The 18,660-nt window shown below is 51.2% G+C and overlaps 1 protein-coding gene across 4 annotated transcripts; it reads right to left on the reverse strand.

Annotated features, from left to right (window-relative positions):
- Positions 1 to 856: 856 nt before the first annotated feature.
- CTNS (cystinosin, lysosomal cystine transporter) lies at positions 857 to 18,616 on the reverse strand. 4 transcript variants are annotated; one of them, XM_011289039.4, is made up of 12 exons: positions 18,468 to 18,614; positions 15,867 to 15,946; positions 11,635 to 11,713; positions 10,022 to 10,106; positions 7,063 to 7,166; positions 6,817 to 6,948; positions 5,948 to 6,047; positions 5,745 to 5,864; positions 4,567 to 4,737; positions 2,597 to 2,714; positions 2,196 to 2,310; positions 857 to 1,857 (listed from the first exon to the last, which is right to left on the reverse strand). In XM_011289039.4, the coding sequence occupies exons 2-12, from the start codon at positions 15,925 to 15,927 to the stop codon at positions 1,776 to 1,778; spliced, it is 1,167 nt and encodes a 388-aa protein (XP_011287341.2). In that variant the 5' UTR covers positions 15,928 to 15,946; positions 18,468 to 18,614; the 3' UTR covers positions 857 to 1,775. The 4 variants fall into 4 exon arrangements, with proteins under 4 accessions (XP_011287341.2, XP_011287342.2, XP_044900009.1 ...); XM_011289040.3 differs by lacking the exon at positions 18,468 to 18,614 and adding an exon at positions 18,269 to 18,431; XM_045044074.1 differs by lacking the exon at positions 18,468 to 18,614 and adding an exon at positions 18,056 to 18,228.
- Between the last annotated feature and the right edge of the window lie 44 nt (positions 18,617 to 18,660).

The following is an 18,660-nucleotide window of genomic DNA, read 5'->3' on the forward strand; positions in this document are numbered from 1 at the left end:
CTATTCCCAGGCCTGCCTGTTGCTGTCTGGTCAGGGCTGCCTCTGTGGGAACGTCTGGAAGCACCTTCACTGGAACTGGGGGCAGGGAATTCCGAACTTCCCATGTGTCACTTATGTGCTGCTGCACCTGGGGCGGGGGGGACTCATGGGCACCAAGGTGTTCATGGGAACCCCTCCCACCCCCCACCCCCCGCCAAGACTCTTGGGAGCATGGAGTTTCCTGCAGGCAGGAGTGCAGCTCCACATTCCAGAGGCTGTCCTCTGAGGAGATGGAGGTAAACTGGACAACACTGGGGCCTCTGCCTGGCCCAGTGTGGCTGTGCTACCGGCTCTGGGGATTACTGTCGTTCATGGATCTGCCTACAAGCGTCAAATCCAGTTTTCCAAATTTTCATACCAAAAATTTGGTATCTCCTATTTTTGTAGGGTGGCACCCAATAAAACAGGTCTGTGGGCTTGGTCAGCCTGCAATCTCTGCTTTTGGGGAAACAAGATCTGAAATTCTTTGATATTTGGATAGAGGAAGAATCTGGAAGATAAGACCCCACCCCCACCCCCACCCACATGAAGAGTATACACTTAACCCACCCAACCTGTGCTCACAACCACAGTCTAAGTGTCATAGAGAGACATGGTACCTGTGGGACCTACCTGGCCCTGAGCAGGCAGGCATCTTGCACTACCCACGAGGGCTCCCCGATGAAGTGCAGGATCGGCATGCAGCTACCTCGGGATCAGTGTACTTTGCAACCCCTGGCGTTTCCTTTCACGGGTTGAGTAGGGCTGTCTCCCTAAGCCCTAAGGATTATTTCGGAAGCCAACACACCTGCCTTCTGCATCTGGCAAAGGCTCAGTGTGCAGACAGGAAACAAATCAGGTTTTAATTAAGGATACAGGCACCTCACATTGATCTCGTAGTAAAAAAGTCTTGAGAATGAACTGACAAGGCACATCCTGGGACACTCCCCTCCTGCCACAGGAAGGAGAGCTGCCTGGGATAGAAGAGAAGGGGGTTTGGAATAAAGGTTGGGCCCATGAGGATTGTGTGAGGTGGTTTCAAGTCCGTATGTCAGGCTCAGGCTCCTGAACAGCCAAAAAATTGGTGAGGCTCAGGTAGGAATCTGGGGGAAGTGAGGGAAGGGGGCCAGTCTTCCCCTGTAGAGGAGCTATACTCACCAATTGGCAGGTCTTACAGGCCTCTAAGGCACAGGTTTGTGTGTTTGTGTGTGTGTGTGTGTGTGTGTGAGCGCGTGCGTGTCCATCCCATACTCCAGATGCAGGATGAGGAGCAGTTGAAGGGGATTACGTGGGGCCCCGGGACTCTGGGAAAGTGGAGGTAGGCAGAAGGTGAAGAAATTAAGCTACTTACTTCCAAAACATCCCTCAAAAAAATCCAAAAGGGGTTAGTGTGATAAAGATCCAGAGGGATTGGGCATAAGCCTAGCTCAGAACCAATCTGTTGGGCACTTCAAGGCTCAGAAATACAGTTTCTTTGCCAGACCCTGGCCTGGGCCACCTGCGATTAAGTTGTGGGAGTTGAATTACGTAGGAGTGTCAGGACGGTGAGTGCTCAGAGAATGTGGCCTTCAGAGAAGGGACCCCAAAGGCCTGACCCCAATATCCTATCCCCTCTGCCACCAGCACCAGCACCTCTGAGTCCACCGGCCACGTCACCAGGCTGCTTGGTCTCTGGGAACACGGCAGTGGCAGCAAAACGCCCTTGGTTCACAACTGCAGGATCAGTCCTTCAAGCTGCTCCCAGAAACACTGGTTGTTTAGGTCAAGGCCTTCGGCTCCAAGCTCAGCACCCAATCCTGCCTGGGACGGCTGTCAGAACCCGTGTGTGCTGCCTGAAGCCTTAAAGAAAATAAAGACGGTGGCATCAAGATGCAGGAGGGTCAGATGCCTGGCCGGCAAGGCCTGGGAAGGGCCGTCAGCAGTGTGGTTTTCCGTATCAGAGCAGAATCTGGTGTCTGTCTCAGAGGGAGGTTCCTCCCCAGCCCGGCCTGGGAGAGTCCTGGCTGAAGGCAGGCTGGTTTGCGCATAAGGCGTTTGGCCCTGAGGAAGAGAGCGCTTCAACACTGTCAGCACAAGGCGCCAGCCCTGCACTCCAGACTCTGCCCCAGCCTTCCTGGTGGGCGCAGGGCCTGGGCCATTTATGCTGGGTCCCTGGGTGCTAGTTCAGTTGGTCATACCCTGGTTTCTTTCTGTACAAGCAGAAGTGCTGAATGAAGAAGACAATGTCGAAGAAGATGGAGAAGACGCCGAGTCCAAACTTGGTTGGATCTCCAAAGATCAGTGTCCACTGGTCTGTTAATAGCCACAGGGGACAGAGTTTGGCTTTAAGTTGGCAGCTCCTGAAGCAGCTGGAGCATATGGGGCTGTGGGGGTGGGGGTGGGGTCCTCATCTGCCCAGGAAACCACTAATCCTCCAGCTGCCAAGGCCCCTAGGTAAGTCTCACCTTGGGTGTTGGGATTGGCTTGGATTCCCAGGCTGAAGGACTGGGGGTCAGATGGAGAGGTGTCCCAGGAAGCCTGGCCCCCACCCTGTGCCTCCAGCCCGCTGAACGGGCAGGCAGCCTGCTGGCTGACTCACCATTGTTGTAGGACTGGAGGAACATCTGGAGGAGGCTGAAGCTGCCCCCGGTGAAGTCCAGAAGCACGTTACCAATGCTCCAGCCCTCGGTGCTTTTGTAGTAAAAGTTCATGTAGGCCTGAGTCAGACACATGGGCAGACATAAGGTCGGCAGTGAGGGGGTGAGTGGCTGCCTCATGCACCTTGTGACCGCCACTCTAAACAAGAGCAGCTCTAATTCCTCCCACTCATGTGCTTGGGCCTCAGCTCCAAAGAACACAGTGACCTTTGGGCTCTGACAATCTCTGCCAGCAGAGGAAGCAGCATGGGCGGGTCCAGGGGGTCTCATCTGGGTGCACGGCCAACAGCCCTCCTCCTCCCATCCCTGCACCTAGCAACTGCAAAGGAGCGGGGATGTTGCTTCTCCATAGTCTTCATCCTTTCCTGTTCTGCGACAAAACCCTGCCCTGGTTTTCTAGCAATTGATTTTTCTTCTCATCTCCATTGAAGGGTCTTCCTAAACTCAGCCTGGACTTCATGTTGTGCTTATCAACATAGGCTAGGAGTCTGATTGTCTGGTCTGGTACCCCAGCTGCACCCCGGGAAGGAGGTTATCTCGGGAGAGTTACTGGAGTTCTCTTAACCTGTTTTCCCCATCGGTAGAGTGGACTGGACTTCCACCACAGCTCTGGCTGGGCTCTGGGGACTCCATCTGGGGCTTCCTAGGTCTAGTGGGTGGGTCTACGTGGACATCCCCCCACTTCCTGCCGCCGCTGCCCCACTCCTTCCTCCAACACCAGAACCCTCTGGACTTCTCTGACTGGGGCAACCTCCCTATCATCCAAGAGGGAGGGCATGGCCCCTGTGGTGGTCTTCTCTCAGCCAGCCACCTGTGAGTCCCCCTTTGTCCTTTCCCACCCTCTTTCATGCTTGCGGCCACCTCTCCAGTTTTGGGACAATTCCAAGCGTCTCCAGGTGGGGCTCCTGCCTCCTAGACTGACCAGACCCAAGCCTTCCCACACTCAGGAACTGTGGCCCTGGTTCCCTCAAGACCTATCCCCCTCAACTGCGAAGCCTTCTTCCCCAGCCCCCTAGGGCCCTCTCAGTTTCAACACTGCTCAGCCAGCAAGGTCTCCTTGCTGCCACCCCCCCCCCCCCCGAATACCCCCTCCTCTCTCATCCACACAATTAAGTCCTGCTCATCCTTAAGGCTCTGGATCTGTTTCCATGCCCTCCAGGAGATGGACCTTGACTCTGGCAAAACGCTATCCTTCCTGAGCCCAGGAAATACAAGCCTCCCTACACCAGGGAGACTGAAAAGGGGGCTTTTGCACTGGAAATGGGGTAGGTTTAAGGAGGCCCTAGATTCAGGGGTGGAGCCCAACATTAGCAGTTATTTCACACCTTCCCCTGTCCTGGGCCATTGGGCTATGGGGCAAGATGTGTTTGACTCTAGGTCTCTGCATCTGAATAGGCCTTAGTACTTGAGGGAGCATGCTGAAGGCCCCTAAAGTGGACCCTGGATGAGACCTCTGAGGAAGGCATCTCTGGATAGGAGATGGAGGTCAGAGGTCGCAGCCCCGGGCCGCTTCCTCTCACTCAATCTTTTCCAAGTATCCGGCTGCTGCTCTTCAGGGTCATCAGTTGTGCTAACAGGGGGCGAGAGTAGGGGGCAGACGAAGTCATTAGGAAAGACTGGGATGGCGAGAGAAGTGACCTGCACAACCTGACTCTCAGAGTGGAGCATGAGCTCAGAGAAGTCTCCGCTGACTTCCTCAGGCGATTCCTGGCTCCAGGGAGGAGCAGCAGTACTTACGGCCGGCTTTCTGCCTGGCCCTGCTCTGGCTGCGCTCATGGCTTCCACTGCAACCTTCCATTCATGCCTCCTCACCCCGGCTACGGGCTGCCCCGTGGGAGCAGGACCTGGGGTCTGTATCTCACCCCTCTCACTCTAATGGCCATGTGAAAAGTAAGGAGGGCCCTGGAGGTACCTGTGGAAAATACTTGACCAGCGTCACCGCGAGCTTGATATAGGAGAAGCAGAAGAGAAACCGCAGCCACGTGGTTACCCCGACTGCAGCCAAAATCATGGTGATGAGCACAAAGAGCCACGAGAGCACCAGGAAGCTGATGGCAGGCCAGGACACGTGCTGGCTGCCTCGCTGAGGATGATGGAGAGAGGGAAGGGAAGGGGATAGGTGGTGGGGGTTGAGAGTCCAGTGCCAACCACACCACTGTCGCTATCAGGATCTCTAGTTCAGTCATTCTTGGACTTTCCAGAGCCCATTTGCTTCTTGTCCCCACACTGCAGAACGGGTACCTCTCAGAGGCCACCAAGGGCTGGAAACGTGGCCCCCAACACACCGGAGGCCTGGTGCCCCATTCCAGCCCAGACTCGTTCCATGATCCAGGTGGAGCCTGATCATCTCTGGAATCTATCCCTCACCCCTACCTTTCCCCAAAGGTAACCTAGAAGGTCCGTGACAGGGGGAACCAAGCAGTCCCCGGCTGACCTTGCATGTGCAAAGGGAGCTCCCTGAAGGAAACACTGCACCCACAGGGAAGTGAGAGAAGACGTGCAGGTCAGCGATCCCCTGAAAACCGGCCTTATGGTGCTTTCTTTGCTGAGGCACAGCCCCCAGCAATGCAGCGGAGGCCATTCTCCTCAGCCTGGCACTCCAGACCCTTGGACCCCTCAGGAGCCTGCTCCCCTCACCGGGACCCTGAACCCCAGCCACAAACATCTGGTCATAGTTCCTCTCACTGCCCCCTGGCCTTCAGAGTTCTGTCCTCCCACTGGGGCCGCCCCATCACCACGGCAACATCACTTATACTATGGACCACAACTCAGAGCCACTTCCTTGACGCCCTCCCCCTCCTCTCTGGTTGTGTCAGGGCCTCCATGAGCTGCCCGTGTCCTCCCGTCCTACTCAACTCTCAACCCGCTGGGTCATCACTGCCTCTGTGTCTCTCACCCCACACCTGGGGGTCCTGAGGGCTTGGGCTCATGGGTGTTCCCTGTGTCCAGCATGGGGCCGGGCCTCTTATCTCGGCCCCAGTAAGCAGATGCCGAGTTTCTGTGTCTTCTATAAAATAGGAGGTATGGGTGGTGGCTGGTGGTGGTGGGTGTTGGCACCTGACATGGGGTGGGCACCAGCTCATCTCTCACCTCGTACAGGAAGCACTGCACCATGATAACCAGGGTGAGGGCGACTGCGTGCAGGCTGAAGAAGACGTCGTTACTATCCACGGGGTTCACTCCATTGGGGTACTTGAGGAAAAACTGCTCCTGTTTGAGGGGTTGGGAGAAGCCTGGGGGTGAGGCGCAGCCAAGCTACCAAACAGCTGGGGCCAGGCTGCAGTGGGCATTACCTTGATGTAGGGCACCCAGAAGAGGCCAATGTTGAACACGCTGTAGGCCACGAAGCCTGTCAGGTTCAGCGCCACGAAATCAAAGCTTAGACCAATGACACTGGCATGGGAGCGACAAAGAGACAAAGCAGGGTAAAAGGTGAGACTGGAAAGATGGGAGGGGACAGAGCTCCCAACACATGGGGAGGAGGGCCCAGCTCTCCCAAGGAGAGCACTGTCCTCAGGCCCCTTTGCACACCCTAATCGATGCCACACTATCCCACCCTCTTGGGAACCAGTGTCCTCCCTCCTTCCCCTATCTCTGCCTCCATAAGTCCTGGCCTGGAGGGAAGTCTGGAGGCCTCCTTCAGAGAGAAAGCGTCTCCGTCCCTGGCTCCCAGCTTAGCAGCCCTATGAGGCCCATGTGGCTGGGGTAACTGCAGGACAGCTTGGGTCCTTGCTATGCAAAGACACAACTCCAGGCCCACTTTGTCTTTAAAGTCAGGGTGGGGTCGCTTAACCTCCAAGGCTGAAGGACCCAGCTCTAGCACTGCAGCAGGACTTGACACTAATTCCTGCAGGGCTGGATGGACCAAGAACAGCAGATGTGGTGGACTCCTCCCTCCCAGCACATTCTCTGCTTCCCTGAGAAGCCCCAATTCGTTGCTTTCACAGGGAGGGGCTGAACTGGGCCACAGACCAAATGCCTAGCACTGCAAGTCCTGCCACAGGCTCTTAGAGCTTTCATACTGGACAACTTTCTAGAAAGGGCAGGAAGAGAGAAGAGCCGAGGAAGAAAGGCTGAACCCATGCTGCCTACAGCCTCGCTGGGATGCCTCCCATCTTACCAGCCCCAAGTGACTGCAAGTAAAGCTCAGTGAGTTGGTTACCTTTTCCGCCTCCAGTTGGTGATCACCTGAGGGTAGAAGGAAATGGACCAGGCCACAAAGTAAATCCAGCCAATCACCTGGTTTATGATGCTAACGATATTGCTGTGGACGACCAAGAAGCGGATCCTCGGGCTAGAAAGAATTTGGGGATGAGCGGAGGCTGGGCTCCAAGGAAGCCCCCATGTGCCCGACGATGCCTGCCTCCCATCTCATCATTTAAGCCTATGTGGGCTGAGGCCAGCCTACCCGGTCTGGTTGGAATGGTTTCCGTGCAGATAAGCAGTAAGTTGTCCAACATTTTGAGACGTCACTTGAAAAGAGGAATCTGTCACGCCGGGAGGCACCACAACCTGTTAGGAAAACTGAATTCGATCCAGTGCTACATAGTTATTGGGGCCTGAATGTCCAGCTCCAGGCTACACTCTAGGAAATAGTGGGACAGAGGACACACAGTTCGGACCTTCCAAGAGCTTACTAACAAAAGGGAGAAACATTGGACCAACTACCCCTCCCCCAAGAACCCCCTCCCCCTACCTGTGTGTTAGACTTTCTGAGCAGAACAATAGCCCCGCCCTCAGGCCTCAACTCCCAGGGAAGGTGGGACAGCTCACCTCTCACTAACCATGTGATCTCAGGCAAGTTATTCGACCTCAGTTTGCTCACCTGTACAAGCGGATAACAGAAGTGTCTACTTTTTCAGGGTTGCTATGAATGACATAAAGTCCATAAATACTATGTCTGCTATTACTTCTACTTCTGCTATTATGGAAGGCTCCTCAATATCCACAAACAACATCTGCCCCACGCCCAGTGTGGCTGCCAAGTGACAAAACAGAAGAGGTGCAATCAACAGACACTTGACAGGGAGAACATTCTCACCCTCATTTCTGATAAACATTTTATCAAAAGTTCTCTCCAAGAAAGAGAGAGGCTTGCCTGCAACATCTGATCTCCCAGTCATTTCCTTGGATACTCTCAAATCCCCCAAACGTGGCAGGGAGCAGGATGATACCTTTACTGACCCAAACTGTCTCCCCCTCTTTGCTCCTTGGGTAATGCTCTGGGCCCCACACCTCCACCCATATCACAGGCGTTGTGAGGATGCAGTCATTAGAATTCAGTGGCTTCTTTATGAGGACCCTGGAAGGACTTTGTGTTTTTAGCACTAGAAATCAGGGGGCTTTGGCGGAACAAATAAAATGGTACGAGCGGCTGCTGCAAAGCCCAGGGTCTAATTCATGGCCCACCTCTTGCAAGCTACGTCCTCATGATGCGTACCACTTTTGGCTATTTTTTTCTTATTTTTAACAGGTTTTCTTGGCAATGTTGTTTGTATATTTGTAAGTGGGCCACTACGTCCCTTCAGGAACTAGGAAGGAAGAAAACTGGTCAACTGGAAATCAACTGGTACAGGGCAGAAGGAAATCATAACTACCACTATTTTTTTTTTTTTAATTAATAAACTTTATTTTTAAGAGCAGTTTTAGGTCCACAAAATTTACCACTATCTTTCACTCTGTGCTTTCTTTCTGCATGCCAGGTACAATCCTAGACATTTTATACTCACTATGGCTTTTAATCCTCATAACCCTTGTCAAGCAGACATTATTATGTCTACAAGTGAGGAATCTGCGATGTGCTGGATGGGGTACCTTGTCCAAGGCTCATAGGTCAGGCCCCTAGTTCTAACCAGTAGTTTCCAAAGGCAGGAGACAGGACTGGCTAGAGCTGGATGGGAGGGGCCATATAGGTTGGCTCCTGGAAAGTGGGTTGATACTCAGATGGATCACTCTAAAACCGGATTTGACTCCCACCATTGATTTTTTTTTTTAAATTATAGTTGACATACAATGTTATCCACAATTAACATTTTTATGAAAGTGAATTATAACATATGTGCAGAAAAGTTTACACATCACAGCTTGATGAAATAATATCCACAAACCAAGATCAAGCACTCGGGTCAAGAAATGGAACACTTCCAGCATTCAGAAGCCCTATTCGGCTCTTTTCCAGTCACACCTAAGCCCCAAGGGGAAACCACTATGCTGACCAACACCACAGATTTGCCTTGACTGGGTGTGCACTTTATGCACAAAGAAGCATACAGTCTACAGTGTCAGGCTTCTTTTGCTTAAAATGATGTTTGACTTTCACGGATTTCGAAAAGATGATACTTTTACTTAGCGGTCTGACCTGAAACTAGGCGATCAATGTCATTCCTCAGAGTCTAAATTTGATCTGTGGATCACGCCAGACCTCAGCTGGGTGCCACAATCTGCTGTAAGAACCACCAGGCTTTTCTCACCCTGCAGCAGTCTTCATACCCCAGGGCAGGAGGAAGTGGTGAGAAGTGGCTCAGTCTAATGAGGCGTGGAGCTCACCAAAGGGTGAGAGGGGACTCCCTTCCCACACAAGGCCCTTCTGGGTTGACAGGCTTTATCTGATCGCATGCTTTAGTGCCGTTTTCTTGCCAGGGGCCTCAGAGCCAACTTGCAGCCCATTTCTACAACCACACAGGGCCTGTGACATGCCTCCGAGTTATCCCTGCATTTATTTTGTCTTTTTTTTTAAACCACTGTTTATTCTCTACATTATTCTCCCCTCTTGGTATTTTTTACTTAGTCAATTTGTAATTGGCTCAAATGTTGGTAAGGTAGAAGCAGTGTGTATATTAACATATAAATGCATAAGGGCTACGAATAGTGATCATTAGACGGCATTTGGCACTGATTTTTGGAAATAACACTCAACCAATGGAATCTCAGAATAATGCTTTGCAAACTTCAGTGTGGACCTACATAATCTGGGGATCTTGCTCATATGCAGGTTTTGAATCAGTAGGTCTAGGATGGGGCCCATGATTCTGAATTTCTAAAAGGTTTTCAAGAAGGGACAATAGTATTGGTCCACCAATACCCTCTAAGTAGCACAATTTTAGAAAATCATCTTATGAATTTCTTCTACATTCCCAGGACCATTTTTGCCTCAAATTTCTTACCACCACTTTCCTAATTCCATCTATGTGGCATAAAATGCCCATCGTCAAAGAGACCAACGAAGCCAAAATCAGAGATTTCGAGAATGATGGGACAGGGGCGGCCCACAGTATAAAAACAAGGTGGCCTATTTCTACAGGTAAGCACTTAAAGACTATTTTGTTACCCAGCAGTTCCCCACCCATCAGTTAAAATTCATTACTTACTTCATCAGGGAGCTCAAGGATAGTAACATTTTTTGAACGAAATGTGATTTGAAAAGTGATCACCAAGGTTGCATTTAATGGACGCCTGTGGAGGACAAGAGTCTGATTACTACTGAGAAGCCGGACACTGTGAGATCTCAACCAACCCTCTCGATTTCACATAGGCCTGTCACTTCTCAAGCAATTAGCATTAAATGTGCTATGTGCTAGGTCCTGAGTCTCAGACAGGTGGGGTCCTTGCTCCTTAGGAGCTTCCTATCTGTATTAGGAGACAAGAAGCCCATGGGGGCCAGGTGAGACCCTGAGAAGGTGGGGAACTGGCTGCGACTGCCAGAGGCCAACAGGACCATGCCATTTGCTCTGGTGGAGAAGGCTTCCAAGGACTCAATTGGGAGCAGGGATAGGTGTGTCCCCAGAAAGCCATGAGATGTGTCTGATGGGAGTAGTCGGTGGTGTCCTCAAGTGTGGATGTACAGGCCTGGAGTTAATTTGGAAGGCTATGGAATGCCACTCAAGGATTCTGGAGAGGGACGATGTGGTGAGGAGATGGCCTGTCAGATTTATAAGGTATCCACATACAGAGGTGGCAGGAATTGGGACGGAATGCAGGTTCGTTAGGGAGCCTTGCTACCAAAGCTTTGGTCTGAGATCAGACTGCCCAGGAGAGATAAAGAAAAGGGAGAAGGGTAAAGAGTAAAGGACAGGGTTCTAGACCTTCATCCTGGGGATTCCTCCTGGCTGGGAGTCTGGCAGTCTGTACTAGGCCAGCACCTCACCCCTAAACCAGCAAAGGTCAGCAAGGAACACTCTCAGACAAGGCTAAGCATGAGGGTTGCCATGAATGGGATTCACCCAGTATGTTCACTTCTGCTTTCAGGAGGGATCTCAGAAGTGTTGGTGAGCAGCTCAGCAACTTGCCCCCTGATCTTCAGGGCTGTCATCAAATGCTCAGAGCCTTGGGAAGGACCACCCTGAGGTCTGACATCAACTGCTGGTCACTTAAGGACATCTCTCAGAAGGGGAAAAGGTTCACGTCTCTATGGAGAATCCCCCTTCCTCCTCTTCTGACCAGAACCAAGGATTCAGCGGCTGGTGGGGAAAGACTCTAGGACCTCAATCTGCAGACCACCTGCTATCGCCTCTCTTTCTCTGGCTTGTCTTTTTGTTTTTGTTTTTAAAATTTTATTTTTTCAGGAGAGAAGGGACTTGATAATACCATATAGAATACCATATAGCATATCCACTGACCCTTCTCTGGCTTGTCTTTTTTTAATTTTTATTTTGAATGTTTATTTATTTTTGGGTGGTGAGGACAGAGCACGAGCAAGGGAGGGGCAGAGAGACAGGGAGACACACAATCCGAAGCAAGCTCCAGGCTCTGAGCTGTCAGCATAAAGCCCGATGTGGGGTTTGAACTTGTGAACTGGGAGACCACGACCTGAGCCTAAGTTGGACGCTTAACTGACTGAGCCACCCAGGCACCCCATAGCTTGTCTTAAAGTGAAGAGGCAAAGGCATCACACTTGAAATATGAACGGAGCCAGGGGTCAGCTCTGACCCAGCCACAGGGTGAATGAACTCAGCTGATGGTACAGATGAGCCTGGGAACTTACTGAAGGGTGATGCTGATGTTGGCCGAACTTCCATTTTCCAGCTTCACAGTGGGAGGAACAGTGAGATCGACTGTCGACTCTGGAAGGGCCCAAACCAATGACAAGCCATCAGGTCAGAGAACTCAGGCCCACAAGGAAAAGCTGGGACAAGGGTCCCTGACATCTGAACTCATGAGCGCTGACTCACAGCAACCCTCATGTTCTAGGAGAAGATGTGGACGTCCTGGGGGGGGATAAGTGATGGACCTGGAAACCTGAGCCTTCATTACGTTCTTTTCCCTCTGACACCAGAGAGACAGAGGCAGACACAGGCCTGAGCAGGAAACAGTGTAGCTTCCTCTTTCCCACACCAAGAAGCTCTGGGGCTGAGTTACCCAGAGATAGGAGCCCCAAAAACTGTCACGCAGGAATTCAAGGATCGATCTGGGACTGGAAAATGTGGACTTGAACCACCTCTTCAGATGGGAAAGCACAGGGGTCTCCTCTGTTCATGGAGCTAAAATGGCCCTGTAGAACTGCTCCAGCCCCTTCCTGTACTCTCAGAGACACACAGGGCCCAGCTATCCTGTTTCTAAAGAACCCCTTTGGGCTCCATACTAACTTAGCTAAACTCATTCACTGATCCCCTTCCTGAGGCTGACTCTGGGGGCTGGAGAATGGTGAACACCACAGTCTCACATAGGGATTTCTTCTTGGCATTAAGGTGTTGATGAAGGATAAAGTAGACAAATAGGCCTTGGGAGTGAGGGCGGAAGCAGGTTGGGAAGGCCAAATACCCTAGAGCAACCTGGCTATAGAACCAGAGTGAGCCAGCCTCTCCCCGACCTCTTCCAGTGTTCTTTGGGCAGCCCACACTCACACCCCACCCCTACTCCCAGGTGTGCTCAAAGCCCCAGGCACCTGTCCACCTCACCTCCCTTACCTCGAGGCCTTCACGGTTATGCAAGGGCTAAGGAGGGGTCACGAATCTAGACTGGGCAGGAAAGGGAGTCCACAGGGGAAAGAAGGAGCTCAACTTGATTAAAGAGGGAGCAGCTGTAGGCAGCCCCAGGTTTCTCTCTCCCCACTCCCCTCTAGGCAGAAGATGAGGAACTGAGATCTGAGATTTTTAGGTGTTCAGATTGGAAGGGAACATAAAAGTTCCCTAATTTTTTTTTTCAACGTTTTTTTTTTTAATTTTTTTTAATTTTTTTTATTTTTGGGACAGAGAGAGACAGAGCATGAATGGGGGAGGGGCAGAGAGAGAGGGAGACACAGAATCAGAAACAGGCTCCAGGCTCCGAGCCATCAGCCCAGAGCCTGATGCGGGGCTCGAACTCACGGGCCGCGAGATCGTGACCTGGCTGAAGTCGGATGCTTAACCGACTGCGCCACCCAGGCGCCCCAAAAGTTCCCTAATTTAACCTCCACTGTCTGATCCTATTTTTCATTACTCCTACCTGGAAGGTGCTCTTCCTCTGCCTGAACATCTCTAGGAATAGTAACCTCATCTCCTGCAAAGGAATTGGCCAGCCTGGAACTTGTACTCCCGGGCCTGGCTCTGCTGCCTGGGGCCCCTGAGGGGCCCACATTAGCCCTGCACACATGAATGCAGACACAGGCTCTGTCACCTGTATCTGCAAGCCTCCAAGCTGAGACTCCCACAGTCTGAGGTCTCTAGTTCCATGCTCTCAGCACAGCTGCCTGGCTGAGTGCTGCTGAGTAGGTTTGTCCCCATGCTGGCCCTTTCAGAGGCCAAGCTTCTCAGAGCCGAGTAAGACGATCCCTCCCTTAAGTGTAGCCTCAGGGCCTGGAGGCGGCTTTGGCAACTCTGCCCCTTTTCCACACTCTGATGTCAACCCGAAGCTTTGTTCTGGGCTTGTTCTGGGCTTGCACAGCTGGGGGTGGGGTAGAGCGGGGTGGGGCAGTAGTGCGTAAGTCCCTGATGTTACTTTCTGTCTAGAGTTGAGGGCCACACTAGACAAGCAAAACCACTGAAGAGACAGTGCCCAGGACAGGGATACTGAAAGTGAGGCCAGGCAGCTACCCACACCTCTGGGTCCACCCATAAGCTCTGGTGCCCTAGGGTTCTGCTGGGCTGTGGTCAGGGTGAGTGAGAGATCAACATGCCTTTGCTCATCCGCAGTCTTTGCATTTTAAAAGAGGAGGCTGTGAACGCTCATAGAACCAGATCAGGGAATGTTTACTCTCCCCTCACTTAGAGCCAGGGAAGACAGTGGCACTTAGCAGCTGACAGACTGGGCTCTGAAGTCACACGGTTCATGCTGGCTTTGTCACGTCCTCGCTGTGTGACCATGGGTAAGGTTCTGAGCCTCTATGGGTCTGTCTTTCCTCACCCATAAAATGGGGAGAATGGCACTACATGGAACACTGGTGTTTGCGACCCACCCTCCACATGGCCTGAGTGCTAAATAATTGCTGGTGACCATTCTCGTCATCATTTAAACACTGCAGAGCATTTTTAAGCCCAAGATGGAAGGCAGTTACAAAGCAGGCATCATATCCAGGGAAAGCATATTTTACAGTTTGCCCTGGAGGAAGAGTCTCTGAACACCACATCAGAATTACCAAATAAGTCTTAATGAAACCACCCCAAGTTTCCCCTGAGAAAAACCTGGTTTTTTTTTTTAAGAAATACTTGTTGGCACCGCCCACTGTGCTCCCCACCCACTCTGCTAACACTGTTAACCCATTCTCTAATGATTGTAACAGTGAGAGGTGGGTATTCTCATTTCCAATTCAGATATAAGGAAACTGAGAATCCCAAGAGGGAGTGTCTTGCCCACACGGCTCAGTGATGGAGGCAGGATTCAAACCCAAGTTTCAAGCCCAGGTTCTTACCACTAGGTTGTAGTACCTCAAGATTCCACCCGGAGAAGTCAGACACCACACACTCTGAAGGCCAATCATCTCATCCAGTCCTGGATGACCGATGCCCAAAGTAAAGAGCAGACAGGCAAGGCAGAATGAGGTCAGAAACCCAATTTCACTCACTTGATTTTATGGTGGCTTCCACCATTCTTTTTCAATGAGATTCAGGAAAGGAGGTGAAGTAATAAAATGGAGCAGGATCCTAGGCAGGTTCCACCTTTGCTGTTTTCTAGCTCTGTGACTTTGGGGAAGACTTTTACCCCCTCCTGGGCCTAAGTTTCCCCTCTGTTTAATTGAGATGGTGGTGGCTGGATATGCTCTTCTCTCCTAAGGCTTTATCTAAAGCCTGCTAATGCGGGTGTGACATACACTTGGGCAAAACGGAGAATATGATCCCACAGGTCTGGGGCGGGATTCTGGAATCCGTATTGAGGAACACCAGGATGGTGCAATCTTTCCTTTCTTGGAAATTGCTTATCCACAAGGTGTGACTGCAAAGTAACATGACTGATTGTTTAATAAACCTGGAAGAGCCTTCAAGAGGCCAGATAACTGTAATGGTACAGCCACTGTGTATGGTTGGGAAGCCTCTGCAGGATTTGTATTGCTTGTATAAGGTTCATTTGAAATTGTTAGGGATTTGAAGATATCCCTTAAATAGCCTTGCTATTGTCCCTTGACGATAGCCAAGCTGATGATCAAAATAACTGGCCTGCCGTCCTAGGAGTGCTAAACATTTTCTTTTCATGAAGGAATCTCAGCAATGTTTTAGGCAGTAGGAGAACTGATAGAATGATGCAGCCCTCTAAGGGCCCTGATCTGAAGATCAAGCTTCACAAAGATGCACAAACCCTAAGGTTTCTTTCGACGACCAGCCTGCGTTCTGTGAGGCCCTACCCCTTCCTGGGCTGCGGCACCCTGTTCCTCGGTTCCTAAGAGAAGGTCTTTTCATCTTACAAGGGGATGCCAGGCAGAATCCTCAGGTATCTGAACCTGAGAGAAGAACCAGGTACAAAAAGGTGGCCACCTCATTTGCTTCTGCGCATCTCCCAGGACCCACATAATCCCTCTGTGAGGTCTACAGGGCAAGGAGTTGTCGGAGTTCCACAGTTTGACTTTGGTGACATGGAAAAGTAACAGGGACCCTGTGAAAAAGGCCAATTATCTTGGAACCGTCTGGCTCCCTGTAAAACTCCTGGACTCCAGACCTGGGTCTGCTCCATCACCGAGTGGTCGTTTGGCCATGGGCAGACAGGCGCATGCAGTCTGGACAATCCTAAGCCACTGGCTACAAACAGATCAGGCCACTTACTCTATAGCACCATCTCCCTCTTTACAAAGAGGCCTATTTCTAAACTTACCACATTTCTCTATGAACTTCAGGGGAAGAAGGATAGAAATCATCAGCCAACTGCTTATCATGTTCTTCAATTTCAAAGAACTAGGAAAAAGAACACACAGCAAGAGAAGTTCAGGTTAAAGTTGGAGCAGCTCAGCAACAAGTGGACAATATGCCATTTGGAACCATGGCATGGACAGTTCATAAAGGACTTTCACCTCACACCTGTGACCTCATGGGCTTTGTATCACCAGCTTGGAGGGGGAGACTCTAGGCTGGGTGGGTGTGAGGAGACTTAGTTTTCTTTGATATATGGGGAAATGGGCTCAGAGAGGCTAAGCGTGTTGTGTAAGGTTCCACTCTGAGGAAGTAGACAAACACTGAATTTTTCCCCTCTTCAACTGCTTCTTGCAACCTAGTTAACAAAAAGAAAGAATGCACTCTTCTCAGTTGAGGGTCCTTTTTTTCAAAAAGTTATTCAAACTGTAGTCAGATATTTGACTTTGCGAACCTAAACCCCTTAAGAAAATTAATTTCATTCCCTGTCCGGAGACAAAAGCCTAAGGGGCTAATGCCACCAACTGACATTTGGTTAAGTCCCTCCAGGACTAGCAGGGATCACTCATGATGGGGAGCCAGTGAGGGACAAGGCCCTGATTAGCCCAGGAGAAACTCACTGGTGAAGCGAGGGAGATGCACTGCGTAATACCCATAATCCCCGACGCACAGCAGGTGAACCATGTGTCAAGATGGGGCAGGTCAGCATGGATATCTGTAACTTGGTCTCTACACGTTGCCTTGGCACACAGAGCCCAGGCCTTCCCACCTGACAGCCTCTGGGGATCCCTGTGGGGACAGCTAGGAGAGGTCTGTGTGGAAACATCCCTTTGGTTTCAGTTTTCCCAAAAGGACTCAAGGAGCCTCCTGATACACCCCTCCCTTCACATAAGTCTTCCTCACTGCTCCAGCCTGCCTGACTTCTGCTTGTCCTTGCCTCCTCCAGGGGCCTCTCTGCCTGATGCAGCTCCCTTTGACTGTTAGGTCTTATCTCCGGGGCTTTTCCCCTTGCTGGCACTGACCTCCTCTCTCTAGCCTTCTCTGGAGACCTCGCCTTTGGCATCCCTGTGCCCTCTACCATCCACTTTCTGTACTGTGACCTGTAGGGAATTGCTCTCCTGTGTCTGGAATGACCATGCATCTCCCATTCACTCTTGCCACTCTCTGCTCCTCACACCTGCCCGTGTCCTCAAGTTCACGATTAAGAATGTCCCTCAGGGTAGAGTCTAGATTCTCCTCTGGAAATCAGATACAAATCAGGCCTAACCAACTCTTCTCTCATCCTGCAGGAATGGAATGTGGACTGAAAAACTCAAATATTTGGTTAGCAAAGGTCTCCCAGGCTCAGAGGCTGAGATACCTTGGAGGAAAGACATCAGGACAGATAGACATTAAGAGGTAAGTCGATTAAAATGTGAGAAAAAGGTCAGATTCATAGCTACACACTAAAACTATGTCTTGTGAATGCTACAAGGTAGAAATGGAGAATTTCGTGACAATGGGCTCAGTCAGGCATGCCCCTCTTCCTGTGTTAAGGTCTATCTTCCAGGCCTCACTCAGATACCACTTTAAGAAGTCTCTCACTCCCAAACCATCCATTCCAGGGGAAACCTGTGGCTAGGGGTCTCCAACTCCTGTCAGGTATCTGATTTAATCCTGTCAACTGTTTTATAACCTGGAATTTCTTGCGTCTCCTCTTGAAGAATACAGAAAGTGGCAAGGAACGTGTACCCTACAGACAGACTGAACAGGTTTGAGCCTGAGCTTATTAGCCGTATTACTTTGGGGTGCTATTTAACCTCCTCAAGCTTCAATTTCCTAATGTAAAACAGGGACAGTGAGACTACATCATACGACTTTTAAAGGAGATGAAAAGTAAAGCATGGCTTGTGGCCTTCCAAAGAGCCACAGTTCACAAACAGAGTTAATTCGTGGTATTAAAATTTCATGGTGGTGGGGAGGGTCTGATTAGGAAAAAAGACTGAGAAACAAAGTTGTAAAATGATTACTGCTGTTGCCTAGGGCGCCTAGCAAGCTCTCATAAAGCATAGGTGTTATTTTTTATCAATTCTGTTGAAAAGGCAGGGCCCAGTCATTTGTCATCCTTTCCTCCAGCCTGAAAGCCCCGGAATGCAGAGCAGGGTCTCCTCATACCCAGTTCCCCAGAGCCCAGACCCGCGCTCAGCACATCAACTGGAGTTTCTGGAAGGGCCTTCTCAGCATCTCCTCTCTCCAAAGTAGACTGCAAACTCCGCGACCTGGATTCAGGCGGCAACTAACCAGAAGGCGGGGAAGAGGTTCAGACTTGCACTGGGATAGAGCCACCCACACCGCCTCATCAGCCCAACGTCCCCTGCCTCTGCTCACCACCAAGCGGGCCTTTCAACCTCGAGGCTGTCCGGTGTCTCGAGGCCGGGACTGCTGGTAGGTGGTGGAGCCCTGGCGCGGCTGGAGGGGGAACTAGATGCGCTGCAAGATCTCAACCGACTTACTGTACCAGTCTTTAGCCCTCTGGGGTTCCGTCTGGGAAATGGGGGGAGGCTGTTGGGGCCGCGCCGTTTCTCACCTGAGATCCTCTAGGCACGGGGAACCCAACACACCGCACGCAGGAGCCGTTTGTGACTGCACCCGCTTCCCTCAGCCGGCTTGACTTGGGGTGAGGGCGGACCAGAAGTCACCTGACTCCAGCCACCTGATTCTCCGGGTACAGATTTCGGCGCTATGCACTCTGGGAACTGTAGTTTAGTCGTAGCCCGACC

The sequence above is a fragment of the Felis catus genome, chromosome E1 (genome assembly GCF_018350175.1).
Source record: "Felis catus isolate Fca126 chromosome E1, F.catus_Fca126_mat1.0, whole genome shotgun sequence".
In the NCBI taxonomy this organism is placed as follows: domain Eukaryota; kingdom Metazoa; phylum Chordata; class Mammalia; order Carnivora; family Felidae; genus Felis; species Felis catus.